This window comes from Alligator sinensis, unplaced genomic scaffold (genome assembly GCF_000455745.1).
Source record: "Alligator sinensis unplaced genomic scaffold, ASM45574v1 scaffold803_1, whole genome shotgun sequence".
Lineage (NCBI taxonomy): Eukaryota > Metazoa > Chordata > Crocodylia > Alligatoridae > Alligator > Alligator sinensis.
Genome location: NW_005842886.1, coordinates 112,620 through 134,651, shown reverse-complemented (window position 1 = coordinate 134,651; position 22,032 = coordinate 112,620). Strand labels below are relative to the sequence as shown.

At 48.8% G+C, this 22,032-nt stretch overlaps 1 protein-coding gene across 7 annotated transcripts in view; it reads right to left on the bottom strand.

Moving 5' to 3' along the window:
• Positions 1 to 22,032, bottom strand: part of RBPMS (RNA binding protein, mRNA processing factor) — a 182,432-nt gene that overhangs the window by 93,487 nt on the left and 66,913 nt on the right. For all 7 annotated transcript variants that reach the window (XR_003091851.1, XR_003091850.1, XM_025192065.1 and 4 more), the window contains exons 2-3: positions 18,087 to 18,164; positions 244 to 282 (exon numbers count right to left, since the gene is read on the bottom strand). Coding sequence is in view for 5 of the 7 variants with exons in the window: in XM_025192065.1 (XP_025047850.1) it covers positions 244 to 282; positions 18,087 to 18,164 (117 nt within the window). In the remaining 2 variants the exon portion in view is untranslated. The remainder of the gene's footprint in view (positions 1 to 243; positions 283 to 18,086; positions 18,165 to 22,032) is intronic.

Genomic DNA, 22,032 nt, shown 5'->3' with positions numbered 1-22,032 from the left:
GCTCACTCCCAAATCACTACTTGCATGACCCCTCAAAGGAGCAATGCAGACTCCTGCCCCTTACAGTTAGCACTATTGGAAACTGGCCCATAGAAAGAGTTGGGCCCCCTGAGTCACTAAAAGCAGAGGTACCAGTGACCCTGGGTTTCAGGTGAGATAGCTCCTTGTTTTCAATCCCTATGCCTAGTGTGCTTACAGCTATGACTTTGATGCTGAAATTTTGAACGTTGATTAGGCATTTACCTGTTTAGACGTGAGCTTTATAAGACAACCTTCATAACCCTGCAAGAAAAAAAAAAAATCATTGTTTAAGTAAAATACTCAAAGGATCATGGCAAACAGGCAACATCCAGCACAGAGAACTGTGTGGAAAAGGTAAAAAGCACAATAAAGACTTATTTTATCTACAGCCAAACTTCGGCCCTGTTTTTCTTCTATCATCTCATGGAATAGATTGTGCTGGCTGGAGGCCAGCTACAGTCTTAGTACAGTCCTTTCAGGGGCTTCAGCCCAAGACAGCTAGGCTTTGTGGAAAAAAAGACATATTAAAGGCAGACTTCCATATCCTCAGCTAAAAAAAAATTTTAAAAATCAGGAAAAAACCTATAAGGGGCCTCCTTTTAACTTTAAAAAGGGGCCTCCTTTTAACAATATCCTAGTGTAACATCCGCCTTTGGTCTCAGAGTTCATTCAGCCCAGTTACAGTTTGTACCTCACAAACCGGAAGCACCATTAATATTTAGAATCTGAAAATTCAGAATTCATGAGGAACCAACCCCCCATTTCTGTGATTTTCAATATGCAATAGATGCTGTTAGACCTTTGTGTTGAGCTAGAATCCTTTTATAGTAGCTTTAGTAGGCCTTTAACTGTGTTAACATTAAGTTAGGCCATAAAAGAGGCTAAGGTCCTTGTCACACAATACATTTGGAACATTAACTGCACTTAAAACATTAGTATCACATCTTTCAAGCAGCAAAACATGTACTAAGTGCCATCACAGCATAGCAAAGTTAGGACTTTTCTACCAAGGAGTATTTCTCGATTGTATTACCTTACATGTTGAGGTAACTAGGGTGGCCACCACAGAGGAAAGTCCTGTTTTATGCTACTCTGTCCTCTTGATATGAAACCTGAAGCCTTTATATCCAGACATAAAGGTGTCCAGTTTTGTATCAATAGAGGACAGAGGACAACCAGGCTGTCCTCTATGATAGGTAACACAATCAGGAGACACTGGTTCAGTTGGAAAACTGGGACTGAAAAACAACTGATTGTGAGTCCCAGTCCTGTCATCCCCACCCTCACCGCCCATGCACTGGAGCCAGTTCAAGACTAGTGCTAACTCTGGGACCAACAAACACCTGTTTTTCAAGCCCAGCCCCCATAGCGTACAGGAGTCTTCAGCCAGCTCCAGTGCTGCAGGGGCAGGGACTGACAAACAGCTGACGGTTGGTTCTACCCCTCCTCCTCCCATCACACTGCAGCAGGTTCAAGACTGGTGCGGTGGGCGAGTTAGGACCTACAAACAGCTCTTTGCCAGCCCCAGCCCCCACAGCACACAGGAATCTTCAACCAGCACAGGGGGGGCTGGGACTGACAAACAGCTGTTTGGGCTGCAGCACTCTATAGTGCACCAACGTCTTCAATGGCTCCAGCACTTTGGATGTATTTTATTTAGATCATAGTAAACATTACGGTGCTCAGAAAACTTTCTAACTCAAAGTAATGCTTACTACGATCTAAATAAAACACATCCCAAGTATAGCGCCTGACAAGGCCCTAAGGGAAATAGCGTAAAAGGAACGGAGTCACAGGCAAGAGACACTTCTTCCAAAATTCTCTAATTAAAAAACCCCCCAAATCCACATTTTCCCATGATTAAAATGAAACACCATTATATATATATAAGTATCAGTTGAACATAATGTTTTATTGATATATTTACAATTTTTAAGCAGTTTGGAAGCTTACCAGTGCCTCAATCATTATAATAAATTCTAAACATAATGAAAACCAGAGCTCCTGTTTCAGTGTCAGATTATCACCCAGTTCTCCAGCCTAGTAGATCCATTATTGGGTTGTTTCAACAGAGTGCTCTGGAAGGGTTGACTGAAGCAGAGGCAAATGGGTTACACTAGGTCGGAGTTACTGGACCAGAAGTCAATTTCAAGTTGGGTATCTGTCCAAGTCCAGGATATTATCTCATGAGGACTGAGATGAGGTCACAGTCATGGCATATAGCCGGTCCAAGATAGGAACAAGAGTAATCAGGAACAGGAGGAAGCAGGAACAAGTAGGAACATCTAAGCTAGTGGTTCAGAGCGTGGAGTCATGTTTGGGAGTTCTAAGCAGACAAAAGGCACAGCAAGGTGGTTTGCTGCCCAGATAGCTCTCTGCTGTCTGGTTTTAGCTTATACAGCCAGTGTGGGTGGGTCCCTCTTTCTGAGGGATGACTTCTACTTGAGACCTGTAACTAAGCTGGTCCTTGGCTCATTACATCATCTCTCCTCCTAAGGTGTCTTCTGGGCACCTTGGGGCCAGGCTTTTCTGGGTGGGCATGGTGGAAGTCTCAGACCAACTTAGGAGTGTGCCCATTCTCAGCTAGTTCTCATGAACAGTCTGCTGATTCATAGCCTTCCCAATCAATAAAACAGAGTTTACCTCTTTCCATTGACACGGACTTTCTTAACACTATTCTCCTCTTTCCTTTGCACTAGGATGGGTGGAGATGGAGTGGTGCAGCTTGGGAACGAGTTTCCTAAGTACTTTTTTAATAAAGAAACATGGAAGACAAGATGGACTTTAATGGCTTCAGGCAGCTGCACCCAGAAAGCTACCAACTTGATCTGTGCCACAATTTGAAACAGGTCCAGGTACTGGTGGTTGCCTTTGGAGAAGGAGCAACTGGATTTAAGGTGTTGGGAGGACAGCTATGTCCTACTTTGGATGAGGGTGCTTTGGAGCAATGCCGGTCCATAATGTATTTGTAGGCTGTGTTAGCCTGCTTTTGTAGGCCTTGGTGGCCTTCAAGATCCTGTGGGATATTTTGCAGATGGCTTACTAGCTCTGCTGTGGCAGTGGTGAGTAAGGTGAGGACTGAGGGAAAGCAGGGATGGAATCCATAATTAGCATAGAAAGGGCTATGTGGTGTGGAAGCATGATCTGAGTTGTTATACGCAAATTCTGCCAATGGCAGGAGGGAGACCTAGTCAGCCTACTGGAAATTTATTAGAAGCATTTTTCCAGCACCTGGTTAACCCACTCAGTCTGACCAGAGAGAGGACTGAGGTTACAAGCTGACAAAACTTGCAACTTCATCTTTAGAAGCAAGAAGAATGCCCAGCAGAAATGGGATATAAATTGGAAGCTTCAGTCTGAATTGATATTGGAAGGCATCCCATGGAACTGTAAGAAGTTTCCCAGAAACAGCTGGCTGTTTTTTAGTTCTGGTCACACCACAACAAGGGATGAAGTGGACCATCTTGGTCAGTGAATTTACCACAGTGTCATGTACCAAGGCATAGTAGGTCTGGCTGGTGGTTTGCACAAGCCATAAGCCAAGTTCCGAGGGATAGCCAGAGTCAAAACCAGAAGGTCCGACTCTGAGCCAGGGCTGAAACACGAGATAGAGCAAAATCAGGGAGCAAGCCAGGTCAGATACCTGTGAGAAACAAATTCCAACAATCCAAGATATGAGACAAAGGTAGAGATCAGAGTCTGAGCAGAGTCAGCAATTGGTGGCCAGATCCAGAGCTAGGGTGCAAAGGCAGGGAACCAGGAGAGCAGTCCAAGGACAACAGGAGCCTTGTTGTCCAGACAGCTTTCCCAGGAAACAGGAAACCTTATATAGATAGGAGGAGCCAATCAGACGCCAGGAGCCCTGGGCCAATCAGGGGCCAGAGGTAAAAAGCCTTTCCTTGGCAGGGTTCCTTTCTTTGCCACTCTGCCTTCCTTTATGAGGCATGGCCTGGTGGAAGGTTGAGCTGGTGCTTGGCTTCTGAGCTCCAGGGTCAGGTGTTTGGGACTGTAGTCCTGAGACACTAGGATTGAAGTGCATTCTTCAGAATGAGAAAAGATGGTGATCATGTCCAGGGATATAGCAGTCCAAGACTAAGAAGTGATAGGTGTTACAGGGACCCAAAGGGCTTGGGTCAACCAGTCTTGGTATGGGAGCAGGTTTCACAGGAACTGACTTATGAGCTGATGTCTGAATGCAACTTGGTACACCAAAAATTGTGGTCAAGGAGTGTCTCAGTCTTGGCATGGGCAAAGTGACCAGACACCAGGATGTCATGGCCAAGTCTGAGCACCTCTAACTTGGGCTGACCTTCTAGAACATAGATATGCTCTTGGTGATAGAGGATGCCTCCATCAAGTCTGAAATCTTGGTCAAATTGAGGTCTTGAGTACAGCAAGGTGGGTGCCACCCTAGTGGGAAGGAGGTCTTGGTTGAGGGGGGAATGGATGAGCTCTAGAGTAGGTCCCATTCCTTGTACTGCATATGAAGTTTGTGGGTTCCAGGACTGTGGATGGGCTGCGTGTAGTGGCCTCTATGTATTCATCTTTCTAGGAAGGGTATCAACCTTGCCATTGCAATCTGCCACAAGAGTATTCAATGTGCTGTTACGCCCTATTGTTTATATTCTAATTGTTCAAGTTTTTATTGATTTGCATGATAGCAATGATTGTAGCTGTAAGGTGCATGCACACAAAAATAGCCATGGTGACTAAGCATCAAGAACTCACAAATACCTTGTGGTAAGATTCCTGATCAACAGGCAAGGTCACAGTAAACACTGAGAGCTGCCACACATCATCCCTCCACAGGTGAACGCACTCCACTTTGTGTTAAGAGCAGAGTCTCACCATATACCTGGACTGTTGACAATAATGATAGTGGTATCCTAAATAGAATCACTATCAAGGAAGGGATTGTAGGCCTGAAAGCTGTCTTGACATAATGGATGCTATTTTTTCTCTGAATGAACACCATTAGCTGCAAGCAAAATAAGCACAGAGATAATTAACAAGGAGGCAATGAAAAACAACTGTTATAGGTAAAAAAAAAAATGTAAATAGCTATGGAATATAGAAAAACAAGATAGAATTATAGAAGCAAAACATGGCCAAGAATGGCTCAGTAGGTGAGAAGTAAGTTCAAAAGAAACAGGCTGAGGCTGACAGACTGATGAGGAAATGACTGCTGTAGAAGGTAACTGATGGGGATCTATAGCATGACCACATATGCAATACACAGAAGAGAACTGTAAAAGGGTATAAAAGCTTAAGATAAAACTTAAGTTTGAGGAGCTGTCACCAAGCAAGAATAGACCACATCAGTCAAAACTGTGACTCCTGGTGCCACGACAATGCCTGGCCAGCTGAGTCATTGTGCATCATTTGGAAAGCCTGTGTAAAAATATCTTTACAAACTGTTTGGGGTTTTTCTTGAGTAGCTGTATTGTTTAAATGTTCAATAAATTAGGATCTGAGACTAGAATAGGCTCACTGATTGTTTCACTGCGTTCACACCAACTCTTAATCAAAATTAAGTGCAGCATATGGACAGAAACACATACAAAGTGCTTTAAATCTTGCCTGTATTTAAAGGACTTCTATTTTGGAGTACATCAGTATTGTACAAACACACCAGCTAAAGTGCCTCAAAATTAGCTGGAATCAATGCTGTTTTGCTGCTCACGGCTGAGGAGGAGAGGGGAGGGGATGGTGAGCAGGGATCCCTACAACTCTCTCTGCCATGATTACCAGGAGGCTTCTGAAGAAAGCAAAGTGGAAATGGCAGAGCTCTATGAGTATTTGACCCTTATGCGTCTGCTTGATGCATTTCCAGCAGAAGCAGGGATGTACATCTGTTATCCTCTGGTCTCTCACAGACCAGCTCCATAAAATACTTGCTCTGCTCTCCACTTCTTGGCAATGTCTTCACCTACCTGGACACACATTCTGTCCTCTTCCAGTATTTTGACCAGCTGGCATGCTGCAGAATGCTCAAGGCTCTAGGACCCTGGCACTGGAAAAGTGTCACCTTGGGCTGTGTTACATGCTTTGTGTGTTTGAGATCAATGTGTCCAAGGAAGAAAAAGAATGGACTCCACAGAGGATGGCCTTCTGTGGGACCACTTGCAGATTGTACACTGCTGCTTCTGGGCCTGGGAGACAAGTTCTGGCTGGTGGGAATGAATAGTCCTGAGAACCCATGACAGCAAGCAGTGGCATCAGAACTTCAGGGTAAGTAGAGCCCCTGTCCCTGAGATCTAAATAAGGCTGGTCCTGATGCTCCAGAAGCAAGTCACCAACATGAGGGTGTCCATACATGCAGAGAAGCAGGTAGCAATTGCCATCTGGAAACTGGCCAACCCGATAGCCTCTGATCTGCTGTCAAGCACTTTGGTGTGGACAAGTCAATGCTGGATTGGCCAGCTGGGAGGTATGCTGTACCCTCCAGAAGGTACTGCTGTTAGAGTTCCTTCACATCTTCAATCTGGTTTGCCCATCTCAGCTTTCTGAAATGCATCAGGACCATTGATGGCACGCACATTCCCATCCTGTGTCGAGCACACTGTGGCTCAGAGCACATCAGCCACAAGTGCTGCTTCTCCATTGTATTACAGGGCATCATGGACCATTAGGGATGTTTCAGCCATGTGACCACTGAGTGGACAGGGGGGTCTTCAGGAACTCCTGCTACTGTTTATACTTACCTGAGGAGCTCCCAGGATTGGGCTGAAAGAGATGACTACCTCCCTCTGTTACCTAGGGACTCAGCCTACCCACTCATTTCCTGGCTTATGCAGTCCTAAATTGAACACTTGGATGTCAGGCTGGAGTTCTTCAACTATCAGCTAAGCAGCTGCTGGATGACCATGGAGCATGGCTTTTGTTGTCTCTAGGCACAGTGGAGGGCACTGAGAATGTGCCTGGATGGTAGAGAGCATTACTTGCCTTCAGAAGCGTAGCCAAGCAGGTCTGTGCCTGACATAGTTGTGTAATGCCCTGGACAATGCACACTGCCATGGTGCTGATTGCAGACGCACAATGAGCCACTGCGTTGGTTGTGGCTATTTTTTCACTCCTCCACAAAGGCTAGGGCTGCTACCCCAGTTGCCCCATATCAGTTATGCTACTGCTTCCCTGAATGTTCATCAGCCTGTATCTAGCACATCTGTGGTGCCAGGAGGGAGACCTTCCCAGAGGCCTAAGCAATGGCAGTCAGAGGTTTACTAGCCAGTACTAGGTTAGAGAGACTGAACCTATCAAGCTCCGTAACCATGAGGATGCCCTCTCATGAGGGAGGCCCTGGTGAACTAATTCCAGCAGTGCCATGTCACAAGGTAGGAGGAGGGCACTATTGTGTAAAGTCCTACAAGTGCAAAGGACAATCTGTGTATTTGTTTAAAAGAAAATAGGAGGGGCAGGGGGGTCATTATAAACATTTAAATGCTCTGTGCTATGCTCTTGAGCCAAGTGCTTTGTGAATGAGTAAGGTGTGCTGAGGATGGTTTGTGACTTTGGAGAAGGGAAGTAGGGAGGGAAGCAAACTGAAGGTGGCCTACAAGCAGTTTTGGCCTAATGTCAGACTCACTGCATCCTCATGGAAGGGGGAGGGTTCCCAGAGTAAGGCAGGATCCCACTCCATTGTACAGAGAAGATGGAGAAACTAGAGTCCCAAACTATGCTGCTTTCTTTAGAAGAGGAATGGCTGAGACCCTGTGAGGTTGAGAAGAGCTATTCCTGAAGCAATATCCTCAAGTGCTTCAGGAATGACAATGTCCCAGAGCAGATAGCTTTGCTGGAGAAGGGTCTCTGGAGTCTTACAGAGAGGAAGGCTGGTATAGGGGAATGTTAGGATAGGCTAAATAAACAGGGAAGGGGCATCAGGACAGGGCTTGAAGAGAGATGCTCAGGGTCTGCTTGCAGTAGAGCTAGGGTGACTGGAAGAGGGTTTGTCATGGGAACAGGAGACCTGGGACTAGAAGTCATGGGCAAGTGAGGGGTGGTAGAGTTGTGCATGGCACGAAAGTGTGTCCCTGAGGGTGTTGTTTAGGGACGAGACCAACAGCTCTGGCTCAAGAGAGAAGAAGGAGGAAAAAAGGCCTGGGGAACATAAGCTTATCCTATGTCCAGTGAGGAGTTGATGCGTACATAGGACAGTGTGGGGCAATACAGAGTATGGATTGGATAGTCTCCATCTACCAGCTGAGGGTGGCTGTGAGGGACTGCTGTGTAACCCTCTCCGCATGGAGATGCTCTCTCAGCATCTCCATAATATGCCTCATGATGCTACAACCTTGGTTGTAGCCTCAGTATCCCACCATTTCTAAAACACCACAGCACACATGACCCAGGAAATCTGTATCCCAGCCAAATCAGCATAGCAGCCCTGGTGGTTCTCCATCCAGGTCCACGAGTCCTCTGCAGCCACAGCTCTCCTCTGAGGATGCCACCATGTCCACAAGCATCTTCTCCTTTCCCTTCTTTCTCTTCAGCCTTGCTTCTTGTTGAGTTGCAGTCTTGGTCTGGAACTTTGGCATCCCAATGGCTGTACCAGTGACAGCAACTGTAGCTGCAGACCTTAAGCCTGGAATGACAGTCAATGAACATGTGAGCATAAGAAGTGCCATAAGAACTGGATGAGGCCACAGGTACTTCTGGACCAGTTTACTGCATCTCACAGTGACACAGTGCCAATGTTAAAGGAAAGAGTATTTATGCAGGGCCTATCCAGACTGATCTGTCCCCTGATCTTCTCATTCTACAGCTTCTAGCATTTGAGAAGCCTACACAATGCTTATATGGAGTTAGCAATCCTATCGTGTTTAATACCCAAGGATGGACCTATCCTGCATAAGTTTTTCTAAACCTCTTTTGAACCTAGTTAAATTCTCAGCTTCTACAACACACTGGAGTAATGAGTTCCAGGAATCATTGTTAAACTTGTGCAAACTAGTGATAATCAATGAACTTCCAAGCAAGTTTTTGCATTCCATATCAGGAGTCTCTTCATATTTGCTACAGTCTCCCAGTATGGTCAGTATATCTGCATCTAGGCTCTGGGACAGGGTCCTGTTCATCTGTCACCCTCAGGTGCATGGGCTGCCATTAGTAGCCCTAGGATATGGGGTCAAGATGGAGAGGGCACAAGTGGGTTTCTCTCTGGATTTTGTGAGGGTGGATTGGAGAGGGCAGGGACATTCTTTCTACCCAAATCCTGATGTTCCCAACAATCTTCCTACATTTGCTGGCTGCCAAAATTGATGGCATGATAATGTGTCAATCATTTGTACTGATAGCCGCTGCATGTATGCCACAGCTGGTGGAAGTCCTCTGGCCTGCAGTCTTTTACTGCTTGGGAGAATGGTCCTGGCTTAAAACCTACAGGTGATCTATACGGGCAAAGCAAGTTACAGGGACACCTCAAAGGAAAAAAAAAAGTGTGGGGGGGTGCCTCTCATTGTAAGAGTTGGGCTACATGAGTACCTCCTAAGGAAGTGAGAGTACTCCACCCTGGGATAAATGATGAGCTCATCAGTGCCCAAGTGCTGGTTGTTCATTTGCAATCACAAGATGATTCACCAATTGCCAGCATCAACCTCCTGAAACACCTAGGCCAGTGATTCTCAACCTTCCTAGACTTTTTAGACCCTTTGAAAATGCCGAGTATTAATTTTAACTCATTGTTTGACTACGGGAAAATATTAGCGCAATTCTTCTGTTGCAAAAATCTCAGAAAGACCACATCAGGTCAGAATTTTTTGGATACTATGTATTCTAATTTGAAATATGTGGGTTTATCTTCTGAATTATATGTGGGTGTCTGCATACCTAACAGTGCTAATATTGTGTGCCAATCCGTGACACCTTTAAAAGGATCTTATGGCATCCTAGGGTGCCGTGTCATTCTGGCTGAAAATCATTAACCTTGGTACACGCCCTGCAAGGCCTCTCCACTGAAATTTTCACTTTGCTGCTCTCTGAAAATCATCTCCTGTTGTCCTTCAATGGACTCCCTACTGAAGTGGGAATGCTTCCTTGTGTATCCTGTTAGTGAAGCTCCAGGAGCCTCTCTTCCTCCTGTCTGCATACTATCTTGCCCTAGATACAGCCTACAAATCTTCCCAGGATATTTAAAACTGCAAGGGTCTGAGTGACTGAATGGACAGATGGCTGGTTTTAACTGTGCTGTAGAAGAAGTGCTGCAATTAGAATGGGGACAGGATGAGCAATTCGGTTCCCAGGACTAGGCCTGGGGAAGAGGTAGGGACACAAAGGCAGGTGGCAGAGGGGACGAGGAAACATGCAGGGGGGAAGGAAGACAACTACTATTCAAAGGCCTAATAGTGGGCAACAGGACTGATGGGAACATGACTGCCCATGATCTTGCAGCCCCTCAGGTCCATTTTGGGAGAGCTTTCAGTTGTGGGTAGGAACTGCAGCTCAGCATGCATCTCTGAATGGGGCAGGGGAGTGGACAATGTTAACCTCTACTTGGAGGGACACAACTGAGGGTTAAACTGCCATTGTCTGAATGACTTGCTAACTTACTGAAATGGCAAAACAAGAGTCTCCTAATGAAACAAGAGAAAAGTCTCCATTATCCTCCCCATTCCTGTTCTCCCCAGCTTCCTACCCCAACAGTACATGAATTGGCAGAATAGGAAAGGTGCTAGCCCCACAATCAATCCCCTGATTCAGCAGACTGCAATAAGTGCTCCTAATGACTCGGAAGATGGTAGCATCCCTCATCGAAATCCCTGACTGCCCCACAGGCTGCCTATACCTATCCTTACCCTCTCTTGAGAGTTGGAAAATTGGCTTCTCTTTCCAAGGCAGCCTCCCAGATAGACATTAGTTCAGGGGTGGGCAAAATATGGCCTGCAAGCTGAATCCGGCCCGCGGCTACCTCCAGGGCTCTCTGCCTGGGACCGAGCCCAACTCGCTTGCACTGGGGCAGCCTGTGCCAGGCTCCCGCTAGTACCAGTAGCCCAGCCCCAGCCGGCATGCGCAGCTTCCACCACGGCTGTTTCTGGTGCAGCCACAGCTGGGTGCTGCTCTGTTCCCTCTGTCTCTAGCAGTGGTTCCTACTCCTGATTTTGCCTCTGCTGTGCCATGCTACTCTAAGCAAGCAGCTTCAGCTTCAGCTGGCTGGCTCCTGCCCTATTCCACCAAAAGGCAGCCGGGAACTAGAGCTGGAGCCCTACATGTGGGGCAGGAACTGTCTGGCAGAAGCTGCCCACCCGCCCACCTGCTGGGAGCAGTGCAGTGCAGCAGGGGCAGAAGCAGGAGCTGCCACTGGAAGCGGGGAGAGCAGAACAGCACTCAGCTGGGCCAGGCCGTGAGCACCAGTGGGAGCATGGCACTGGCTGCCCTGGCGTGAGCAGGCGGGGGTTGGCCCCATGCAGAGTGCCTTATGGGCAGTGCAGACTGCACCACTTGGGGCAAGCTCTGATGCACATACCCCCCCAACCCCACTCTCTCCCCTCACCCATGGCAGGCTCTCAGAACCTAGTGCCCAGGCAGCCCCTCTCCCACAGACACACACATGCACATACCCACACCCCAGGCCCCTCAGGAGCTGTCACTGTCCTGCAATCCAGCCTCGTGATCCCAGCCTTGCCTGCCCATCTTCCTCCTGAAGTCTGCTCCCCACCCACCTGCAGCGTCAGAGGGAGTTTTGATGAGTTGCTGCAGGAGGGGGATTGGGTGCTGACCCAACCCATGACAGCTCAAAACTCCCCAGGTAGCTCTTGGGCCCAAATAATTGCCCACTCCTGCATTAGCCAGTTCATCCATGTCCTGGACCTAGCACAAAGTAGGCCTACTTTTGAGGGAGTAAGCGGCGGGGCTAATGATGTAGCCAGAGTGTGGATGGGCTGCTACTTACCATCAAGTTCTGTTTCTGGCTGTGCAGGCATTCCCTCCAGAGAGCTGAGAGAATGAGGGCAAGGCAGTCAGGTAGGACAGTGATGGAATGGTTGCCTGGTCCTGCCACATGTCAGTGCCATCCAAGCTGTCCTGTCCTGAGGGCTGGCACACTTCTTGTTTGGCTGTCCCAAATGGAAGGAACTGCCCAGAATCCTCCTGTCCCCTCTGTGGCTTCTCCTGGGCCAGAGGGTGGACTGGAACCACCTTACAGTCCTCCAGTTCTGGATCACTAATGTTGCTGGACACACCCCAGAGTTGGTGAGGAACCCTGGTCCAATGGAGTTCTCACCCAATGGAGATGTCATCTGTGAGAGCTCCTCATAGGAAAAGACTGTTACCTAGGGGGTGCCCAAAACCCAACTGGCATCACAAGCTCTTTTGTACTGTACCTTCAAGGACCTTTTCCTTGGATGCCAGTGGCAGCATTCCCATGAGCTTCCTACTCTGCTGAAATCTATTAATACATGACCTGGATCCAATGGCTCTTCCTGCAAGAACACTCAGTGTTCCCATTACCCGAGATGGACAGAAGGTTCACAGCTTCCTCTTGCCTCCAGCTGGTGGAGTGTTTTGCAGACAAAAATTATCCTGTGGTGTAGGTAGTCCATACAGTGGGTAGCTAGGTGGATGCTTAAGAGTGCTTGCACCACACTTCGGAGACCAGGCTTCCAGGTTGGTGGCCCAGGAAATGGCTGCTGTGTGTCTTCATGATTATTTTTAAAAAGATGAGGTCACATGCAGGACTGAGTCTATGACCCCAAGGCAGTACAGTGGAGAGTGAGTCATAGAAGCCGCTTTGGAGAATTGTGGGGAAGAAGCAAAGCACTGTTGGATTCTGGTGGACTGACCAACTCCCTGTTATGCTCTGGCAGGGAGAGCAAGTGTAAAGCACTTCAGTGAAGCACGTCAGTTGTTCCCACTTCATGCAGAATCACTTTTCACAGGGCTGTTCAGCTGGCAGCCCATGGTTAAGTAGCACCCCCCTAAGCTCCTGCCTGGCTTCCACTTCCCCAATCATTCTAGCTACAACAGCAGCCAGAATCTCCAAGCTCCCTTCTTCCTCCAGCTTTCATTGCTTGCCCCATCCCCAGGAGGTGGGAGAGTGCAGCATGACACAGCCCAGAGAGCTGAAGGAAAATCTAGGGACACCCAATGCAGTGGTGGGGGGGGGGCACATAGTGCATTGTAGGGGGTGCACCGTGCAGTAGTGAGTGCTGGGAGGATCTGCACGCAGTGCATGGGTGGTGGAGGAAGCACAGATGCATGGTAGGAGTGGGTTGTAGCTGTGTTGGTCTAAAGACATAGGCCAGGAGTGGGCAAACTACGGCCCACGGGCCAGATCCAGTCCTCCAGGCACTTTCATCTCGTCTATGGGCACCCACCAAGGAATTGTACCCCGCCCAGCTCTTCCACTCTTGAGGGTGGGAGCAAGGTGCCCACATATACACCCCTGCTAATATACCTTATTTTGCCTCACTCCCACCCTTATGGGTGGAAGAGCCTGGCCCAGCTAGCAGCAGTTTCCGGGTGAGGATCCTCCTGCCAGTGCTGCAGCCACCCCAGGGTTCCTGTTTGGCTTCCCCAGTGTCCCACTAGCTCCAGGCAGGAGCTAGGGAAGCGGGAGGGGTGGGGCAGGGCAGGGGTGGGTGTAAGGGAGCTGCAGCTGGATGGGGCAGGGAGCATGGGGCTGGCAGCAGCACAAAGCCCATGCACTGGGGGCAACGGGAGTGCAGAGCTCAGCTGAACAGAGGGTAGGTATGAAGGAGAATGGGGGGGCATGGGGACCCCCCACACAATCCCCCACATAGTGCACAGCCCCCATTGATGGCAGCAGCAGCAGGCAGGGGCACTTGGGATGCTCATGCCCCATAGGAACTGACGCCTGGTGGTGCGTGGCTCCCACCAGCACTGTACGTGGAGGTGAGGAGCGCAGACTGCCCAGCCCCCCTGTATTGCAGGGGCTATTCACGGCATGCCTTCAGCTGCCTTCCCCACCCCCTGTTGTGCAGGTCCCAGGACTCTGGGGGAAGCAAGGGGGTGGGGAAGGCAGCCAGCTCCAGTGCAAGGCTTCACTTGGAGTGAGTGTGGGAGCTACAGGCACAATGCACAGAGCCCCTGAGATAACGGTGGGCCAGACAGGCTGCACTCCGTGCCCCGTCATGCAGCACAGGCTAGAGTTGCATGCCACTGGGTGCTGGCATCTATGCAGGGCATGAGAACCCCAAACACCCCTTCCAGCTGCTGCTGCTGGCAGTGAGGGCTGTGTGCCATGTGGGGGAGTGTGTGGGGGATTCCTACACCCTGCCCCCACAACCTCCCCACATATACACACCAACAGCAACATCCCCTCACAACCCCCCCACGCACCACCACATCCCAACAAATATGCACACACCCCAACCCCAACCATACCCTACATCCCCACACACAATATACAAAAGTAAGATTTTATTTTTTATTTATTATGCAATACCCTCTATATACAGTATGCAAACACAAATCATGCCAATTTTTTTGTAATAAAATTTAAATAGGTTATAGTAGGTGTTTGACTTTTAGTGTATGATTTGTTTTTTTTCTGGTTCCAAGATGGCAACCCCCCCTCCCAAAAGCAGTATTTCCAGGGGAAGGGGAGGGACTTCCGGTGGCAAAGGTCAAGGCTTAGGGGGCTGGACTTCGGGTCCCAAAATGTCAACCAGGGGGAGGGCAAATGTCACGGGTCAGGCTACCCATGCGGCCCCCAGCAGCTCACCAAAACTTGTTAAGCGGCCCTCCAGCCAAAATAATTGCCTGCCCCTGACACAGGCAGATACGGTTCTTTGGGTAGATGTGATATCTTTTATTAGACCAACTAAATAGTTGGAAAAATTGTTCTTTGCAAGCCTTCGGGCACAAACACCCTTCTTCAGGCATATCAAGGCACAAGTCACCAGCAGACTCTCAGTATGCCTAAAGAAGGATGTTCGTGCCCAAAAGCCTGCAAAGAACAATTTTTCCAACTATTTAGTTTGTCTAAAAAGATATCAAATTTACCCAAAAAACCTTGTTTGGGAGGAGTGGGGGCATCTGCATGGTGTGTAGCCAATGGGTGCTTAGAAATTGGACAGCCCTGATTGTTATATGTTTTGGGTTGATTTGTAGCATTATAGCATCATGTGTCCTTTGTCTCTTAATTTTTATAGCACTTTTAAAGTGCCTGATGATCCGTTGATATCCTTCATCTACACCAGGGATATCAAAGTTGTTGTGCTCCACAGACTGGATGCAGACTGTGGGCCTTCCTGCAGCCCAGACAACCTGCAAACAGCAGCAGCGTTAACCCCCTATGTTTGCTGAGGCTGCTGTTTTGGCAGAACTTCAGAACCCAGGGGGTTAACACCACCAACACTCACACCCTGTTCCTTTTCCCTGCTGATCTTAGTCAACAGGCTGAACTAAAAACCTCAATTTCAGCAGTGAGTAAGTAGGTGGAGGATGAGGGCTGAGTGGCATTAACCTGCTGGGCTCAGGAGCCAAGCCGAAATTGCTGGGATTAACACTGCTACCACAGGGGCTCCAGCAGCTAGGGATGTAAATATTGTTTTAAAAAAATATTTGTTTAACCTTCTATAGTTAACTACAGGGATACAGCTGCTGCTGTGAGACACTTTTGAAGCCCTTTGAGGACGGGCTGGGGTGGGGGAAGGAGATGGTGGCAAACGCAGGTGGACAACAAAATAGCCCAGGTGAAGTTAAGGTTCCCAACTCTGACTGAAGCTATTCTGGGAGATTTATTTTTTCCCCAACATGATGTAATGTCATTAATAGGGGTGCAGCAATAGAGATTATAAGGGGGGGGGGTGATACCAATGGACGATTTTTAACAAACCGTATTGGCAGATACTGATCCAATTGCCAATATGCAGCCAGGCAGCTTGGAGAGCAGTGCCTGGCTGGTAAGTCTGTTGGTGGGGAAAGCAGTGAGGGGGGGAAGGAAGGGGAGTGGGGGGCGCATATCAAGGCCCCTGTGGTGAGGGAGAGAGTGGGGCTGGGACAGGGGCAGGCAATACACAACTAGGGCAGAAAGTGGGACTGAGCCATGACATTTCTAGACATAAGCTAGACATTTATAAGTCAGCAGGACCGGATGGACTTCACCCAAGGGTGCTGATGAAGCTGGCTGAGGTTATTGCAGAACCCCTGGCAAAGCTCTTTCAGAAATCGTGGCACACAGGGAAAATCCCTAAGGACTGGAAGAGGGCCAACAGTATGCCCATCTTCACGAAGGGGAAGAGGGAGGGCCCAGGCAACTATAGGCCAATTAGCCTAACCTCCCTCCCAGGGAAAATCATGGAAAAGCTCATTAAAGAATTTATGTGCGATACACTCATGGAAGGTAAGATTCTGAATGACAGCCAGCATGGCTTTGTTGCAGGCAGGTCTTGTCTTACTAGTCTCATCTCTTTGTACTACCAGGTCCACCCCCGCCTCAGCCTGCCCCCGCCCCTGCCCCGCATGCAGGTCCAGGGGCACATGCCCCCCCATGCCCTGCCGGGGTGTGTGTAGTGGCAGGAAGCACATACCCCCCCCCTCACCCGCTGGACAAGCTGCTCTTTCATAGTTCATAAATTGTTAGGGGCTGGAAGGAAACTTGCAGATCACTGGGTCCAGCCCCCCTGCTCTAGGAAGGAAGACAACCGGGGATAGGTGACCCCAACGAGGTGACTGTCTAGTCTCCTCTTGAAAACCTCCAGGGTAGGTGACTGCACCACCTCTGGAGGAAGTTTATTCCACAGTCAATGCACCTCTTGTCATTTATTGTACTGTTCAACCCGTTCACAATATCAATCTCCCAGATTTCTTTCAACAGTCACTGGGAGATCGATGTCAATTCCAGTAGACTCCCAGCCAATCTGGGAGGGGTGGCAACCCAAGGTGAAGTCCTGCTCTGGGAAGGAGGGAGCATTTGTGGATAAGCAGCTAATTGCTTAATTGATGAATCATTAGGCTGTCTGTTGTTTTCCTCTTAGGCTATGGGTACTAGTTCCCCCTTCCCTCCTCCTTACTCCTCCCTCTTCCCTCCCACCTGCCCTGCCACCTTCTGGTTCCTGCTGGGGCACCGCGGAGCTTCCCTTCCCTTCCCCCTTCCCTACTAGACTGCACCCTCCTCAAGCTAAGCAATAACCAGTAAGCCAACTGATTATCACTGGTCTTATTAACTGTTTAACTTTTCACATCCCTACCAGTAGCTGGGACAATAACACCTGCGGGCCAGATTCAGTTCACATATTATGTTTGACACCCCTATTCTACAGAGTTCTGAGCTTAACAACATATTATTGTTAGTTTCACCATCCTGGATTATTTTAAACAGTTCCTCTGTCCTTGGTTGTTATACTTGCAAATATGAAGAGACAGTTTTTAGTTCCCTTCAGTTGGCAGTTACTGCCAAGCTAGGCAGAGTTTGGAGAGCTAGGCAGAGGGGGTGGGGGTGTTGTATGGAAACAGGAGATAAGCTACTTCTTCAGTGATAAAATAGAGCCCTGCCTAATGCAGGGGATATTACCACTATTTCAGTATAGGTATTTCTATATCTCTCATGACTGTAATACCCAAGTATATCATCAACATAGGTGAATTTCTCATCACCACAGTCCACTGAGAAGGGTGTTGTCCTCACTGAACAAATGGAGGATGGAAGCAGATAGAAATTAAAGGCTGTCAGAAATGATGGAGCACCCAACTGAAGTTAATGAGAGCTGCAACACCCCATCATTACTGACCATTAGTTGTAGAGAACTTCCCCTGTGTAAAAACTGGATATCCATGAGAGTCTTGAGACCTAGATTTCTAGAGTCCCATCCCAGTGCCTTAATCACAAACCTAGTTTCGATTTCTAATTACTACACTAAGATGAGGTCTACTGCTAAGATCTGTGGCGGAGCCTGGGATACCTCTCTCAGCTCAATGATCTGCCACAGTGGTGGTGGTGGGGGGTCACTTTTTATTTCTCAGATCTATTAAGGTCTCCTGCATTTCTTTCTGCTATTAGGTGTACAAGAAGTGACTACATTGTTAAGATTGTATGGAGGAGCATTTCAGACACAGTAATGTGAGTAATACTCAGATGCCAGCACTTCGGTAGTGTTGAGATATGGTACCTTGAATGGTCTGAAAAGCAGATACAGCTCCCGAGGCTTGATGTCCAGAGGCAAGCCGCTCACAAAGAGTGTCCTGACCTAGAAATAAAAGACAGGTGGTTCACAGAGGGTCCTGTTTACCATAATTTGAAACAATCAAATTATTCTACACACTAAAGGTAACATCCTTTACATCTGTAAGTAGCACTTACATAACCATGTAACTGCAATGTCTGGCCCTTGCATAGTATCTGGATTCTACATCTACCTGTGGCAGAATACAACTGCCCTATGGGTGAAATCAAAGATGAGGGCCCCTGCTTCTAGCCCAATTTTCTAGCATCTCAGGCACTTGTCTAGGGAGCAGGAGACACAAGGCTCCTCACCCAGAGTGGATCTGAAGTTCCTTCTCCTGCTTCTCAATAAAGTGCTCAAAACAACAAGTACAAGCTAAGTAATGTTCAGAGCATCACTTTATCTTGCATTTAATTTAAAAATGAATAAGCAACAGTGAGACACTTTGAACTATTGAGTACAGAGGCCAGGGCCAGAATCCCCTTCTTTTTAGGGCAACATCCATCTCACCAAGTTGCCCACCCTCTGGTTTCTTCTCTTGGTTCCACATACTCTTCTCTTTGGGCTTCCGGGCTTCCTAGTGGTCCATCTTCAAGAGGAGGGCTGGAGGGTGCAAAGGGCAATGGCCAATCCAGGGGAGGGCAATTATTTTGCCTTGATGGTCACTAACGAGTTTTGGTGAGCTGCCAAGGGCCGTATGGGTAGCCCCACCCCTTGGTTGCCATATTGGGACCAGAAGTCCAGCCCCCTAACCCCTGACCTTTGCCATCAGAAGTTCTTCCCTTTGCCCCTTGGAAACACTTTTTTTGGGAGGGAAGGGTTGCCACCTTGGAACCAAAAAAAAAACAAATCACACACTAAAAGTCAAATGCTTACTATAACCTATTTTAATTTTATTACAGTAAAAATTGTCATGATTTGTGTTTTCATACTGTATATAGGAGGGTATTGCATAATAAATAAAAAATAAAATGTTACTCTTGTATATTGTGTGTGGAGGTGTGGGGTGTGGTTGGGGTGGGGGTGTGTATGTGGGGAGACTGTGGTACCAGGGTGTGGGAACCTCCCACACACTCCCCCACATGATGCACAACCCTTACTGCCAGCAGCAGCAGCTGGCAGGGGTGCCTGGGGTGCTTGTGCCCTGCACAGGAGCTGGCACCTGCCTTATACAGCTCCAGCCCGTGCTGCATAAAGGGGTGGGAAGAGCAGCCTGCCCGGCCTGCTGCTATCTCAGGGGCTCCACACGGTGTGCCTGCAGCTCCCGCACTTTCTCCAGGGGAAGCCCTGCACTGGAGCTGGCTGCTTTCCCCACCCCCTTGCATCCCCCAGAGCCCTGGGACCTGCACAGCAGGGGGCAGGAAAGGCAGCCGGCTTCAGTGAGGGGCTTCCCCCAGGGCTGCGCAAGTGTGGGACATGAAGGTGTGCCATGCGTAGCCCCTGCAATGGAGGTGGGCTGGACAGTCTGCGCTCCTTGCCTCCACGTACAGCGTTGGCTGGAGCCACTGCCTGTGGGACACAAGCTCCCTGACTGCCCCTGCCTGCTGCTGCTGCTGGCAGTGGGGACTGCATGCTGTGTGTGGGGGGGGTCCCCATGCCCCCCACTCTCCTTCACACCCACACCTTGCTCAGCTGAGCTCTATACTCCTGCCACCCCTTGGGTAAGGGCTCCGCACTGCTGACAACCCCTGCCCTGCCCCCATCACTTCCCCCTGCCCTGCCCTCCACCCCCGCCCCTGCCCTGCCCCCATCACTTCCCTACCTCCTGCCCAGAGCAAGTGGGACACTGGGGAAGCACAGCAGATCCCCCCGAGGTGATTGCAGCAGTGGCAGCAGCATCCGCACCTGGAAACTGCTGCTGGCCAGGCTGGGCCCTTCCACCCATGAGAGTGGGAGTGAGGTGCAATAAGGTATGTTGGGGAGGGGTCGGGTATATGTGGGCACCTAACTCCTACCCTTGTGGGTGGAAGGGCTGGGTGGGGTACAATTTGTTGGTGGGTGCCCATGGGCCAGATGAACATGCCTGGAGGGCCAGATCTGGCCCACAGGTCGTACTTTGTCCACCCCTGGTATACTCCACAGCCCAGTAGTTACAACACTTTGCTGGGCAGTGAGTGACATAGGTTCATACCAGCTCTGAGGGAGGGCCCGAGAACCTGGGTTTTATGTTCCCTGGCAATTGCCCTACCATTTAGGCTTTTAAGTTAAAAGGTGGGTGCGCTCTCCCCACACTAGCTAGTCATAGTTTTCTCTGCAATTAAAGTTTCAAAACTTACCCAGAATTACATGTGTACCTAGGCACTTACATAGCCAGAGTGTAGCCTACTGACTATGCCCAGTAGGGAAGTGTAGAAGCTGGATAGATGCATATACAATGCACAATCTGTGCAAAAGTGCCAAAACTTGCAGCTACACAAGTGCCATTTAGGTAGGTAAAAGTAAACAGCATTAGTGTTCAATTAACTGCTTAATTAAAACATCCTTCAGATGTCTTTAATAGCTTGATATACAAATGGGGGAAGCAAGAGAAATAAATATTGCAGGTACCATCCATCACCTTCAGATCCTGCTGTATTAAGCCCAAATGTACTGGGTAGTTCTTCTACTACTACTTTGAAGGAGATGTTATAGTTGTTACTGTGTAAAAGTAGAGCTGACAGCAACTTCGCATTTTTGAGGCATTTTAAACTAACATTGAGGCATTTTAAACTAACATTGTTTGCACTAGTCCTCTGTAATCTAGCAGGGAGATATGCCTTGGGTCAGCAAGGTGTATTTTGCTGCCCTCATACAAATCTGTTCAGATTTGACCAGCTTAAAAAGTACTGAAAATGGCAATATTCTGTCTGTGTTTCAAACAATACTGCTCACTTTGGGAAGCATGCAAAAATTCCTCAACACGATGGAGGTTCCTGCTAGTGTTTCTACAGTTAGGAATGAGTTCAAAAGGCAAGTTAAAAATAGAGCGTAAATTCCAGATTCCCCCTTTGAATAGATAGACAAATAAGGTGTACTTTCATACTGGTTTTGCTTTTATAGGCTTTGAATTTTCTCTGCAGTTTTTTGATGCAACATCTCTGAAAAAAATTCAGGCTGACATGTCTTTCGAAAGAGACATTTCTTAAAAACATTGCCATAAGGCAGATAACTTTGTAGATGGGAACCTCCAGAGGATCTGGTGCCAGAAGTATTTTAAAACAAATTTTAGATTGATGGTCATATGTCAAGTAGGGGTGCACTAATAGACATTTTGGAGGCCAATACCAATAGCTGATTTTTAAGGAGGCATATTAGACGATAATGATCTGATTTTTGATACAGCTGCGTGCAGCTGATAGTCTGTTGCGGTGAAAGAGGAGAGAAGGGGTGTGGGGGTGCAGATCAAGGACCCCATGGTGAGGGAGGAGTGGGGCTGGGGCAAGCGCTGCCCAGTTGGGGCGGGGCAGGCCTGGGACAGAGCCACGGCTTGTCTGGGGGGGCACAGGTTGTGGGGAGGCTCCCACGGCTGCGCACCACTCGTTTGGCGGCTCGTCTGGTGCTTGCCTGCTCATCCGGTGGGGCTTCTGCTGCTGCTCCCACCACTTGTCCAGGAAAGCATGGGGGGCAGGGGCATGTGCCCCCAGATCTGGGTGGGATGGGGGGGCTGCAGCTGTAGGGGGTGGGGGAGCTGGGGCCAGTGGCTGAGCTGCACTGTGCTCAGGGTGAGTGGGCGGTGGCACTGGGAGGGGGCGACAGTGAAACCTGGGGTGGCTGCAGCCCCTCCCTGTAGCTGCCTCCCAGCACACATGCCCCCCATGCACTCCCAGATGAGCAGCCCCCACCCCCCACACCTTAGATCACCTTAGGCTCTGTCCCACCCCATCTGAAGCGCAGAGCCTACTCCAGCCCCAGC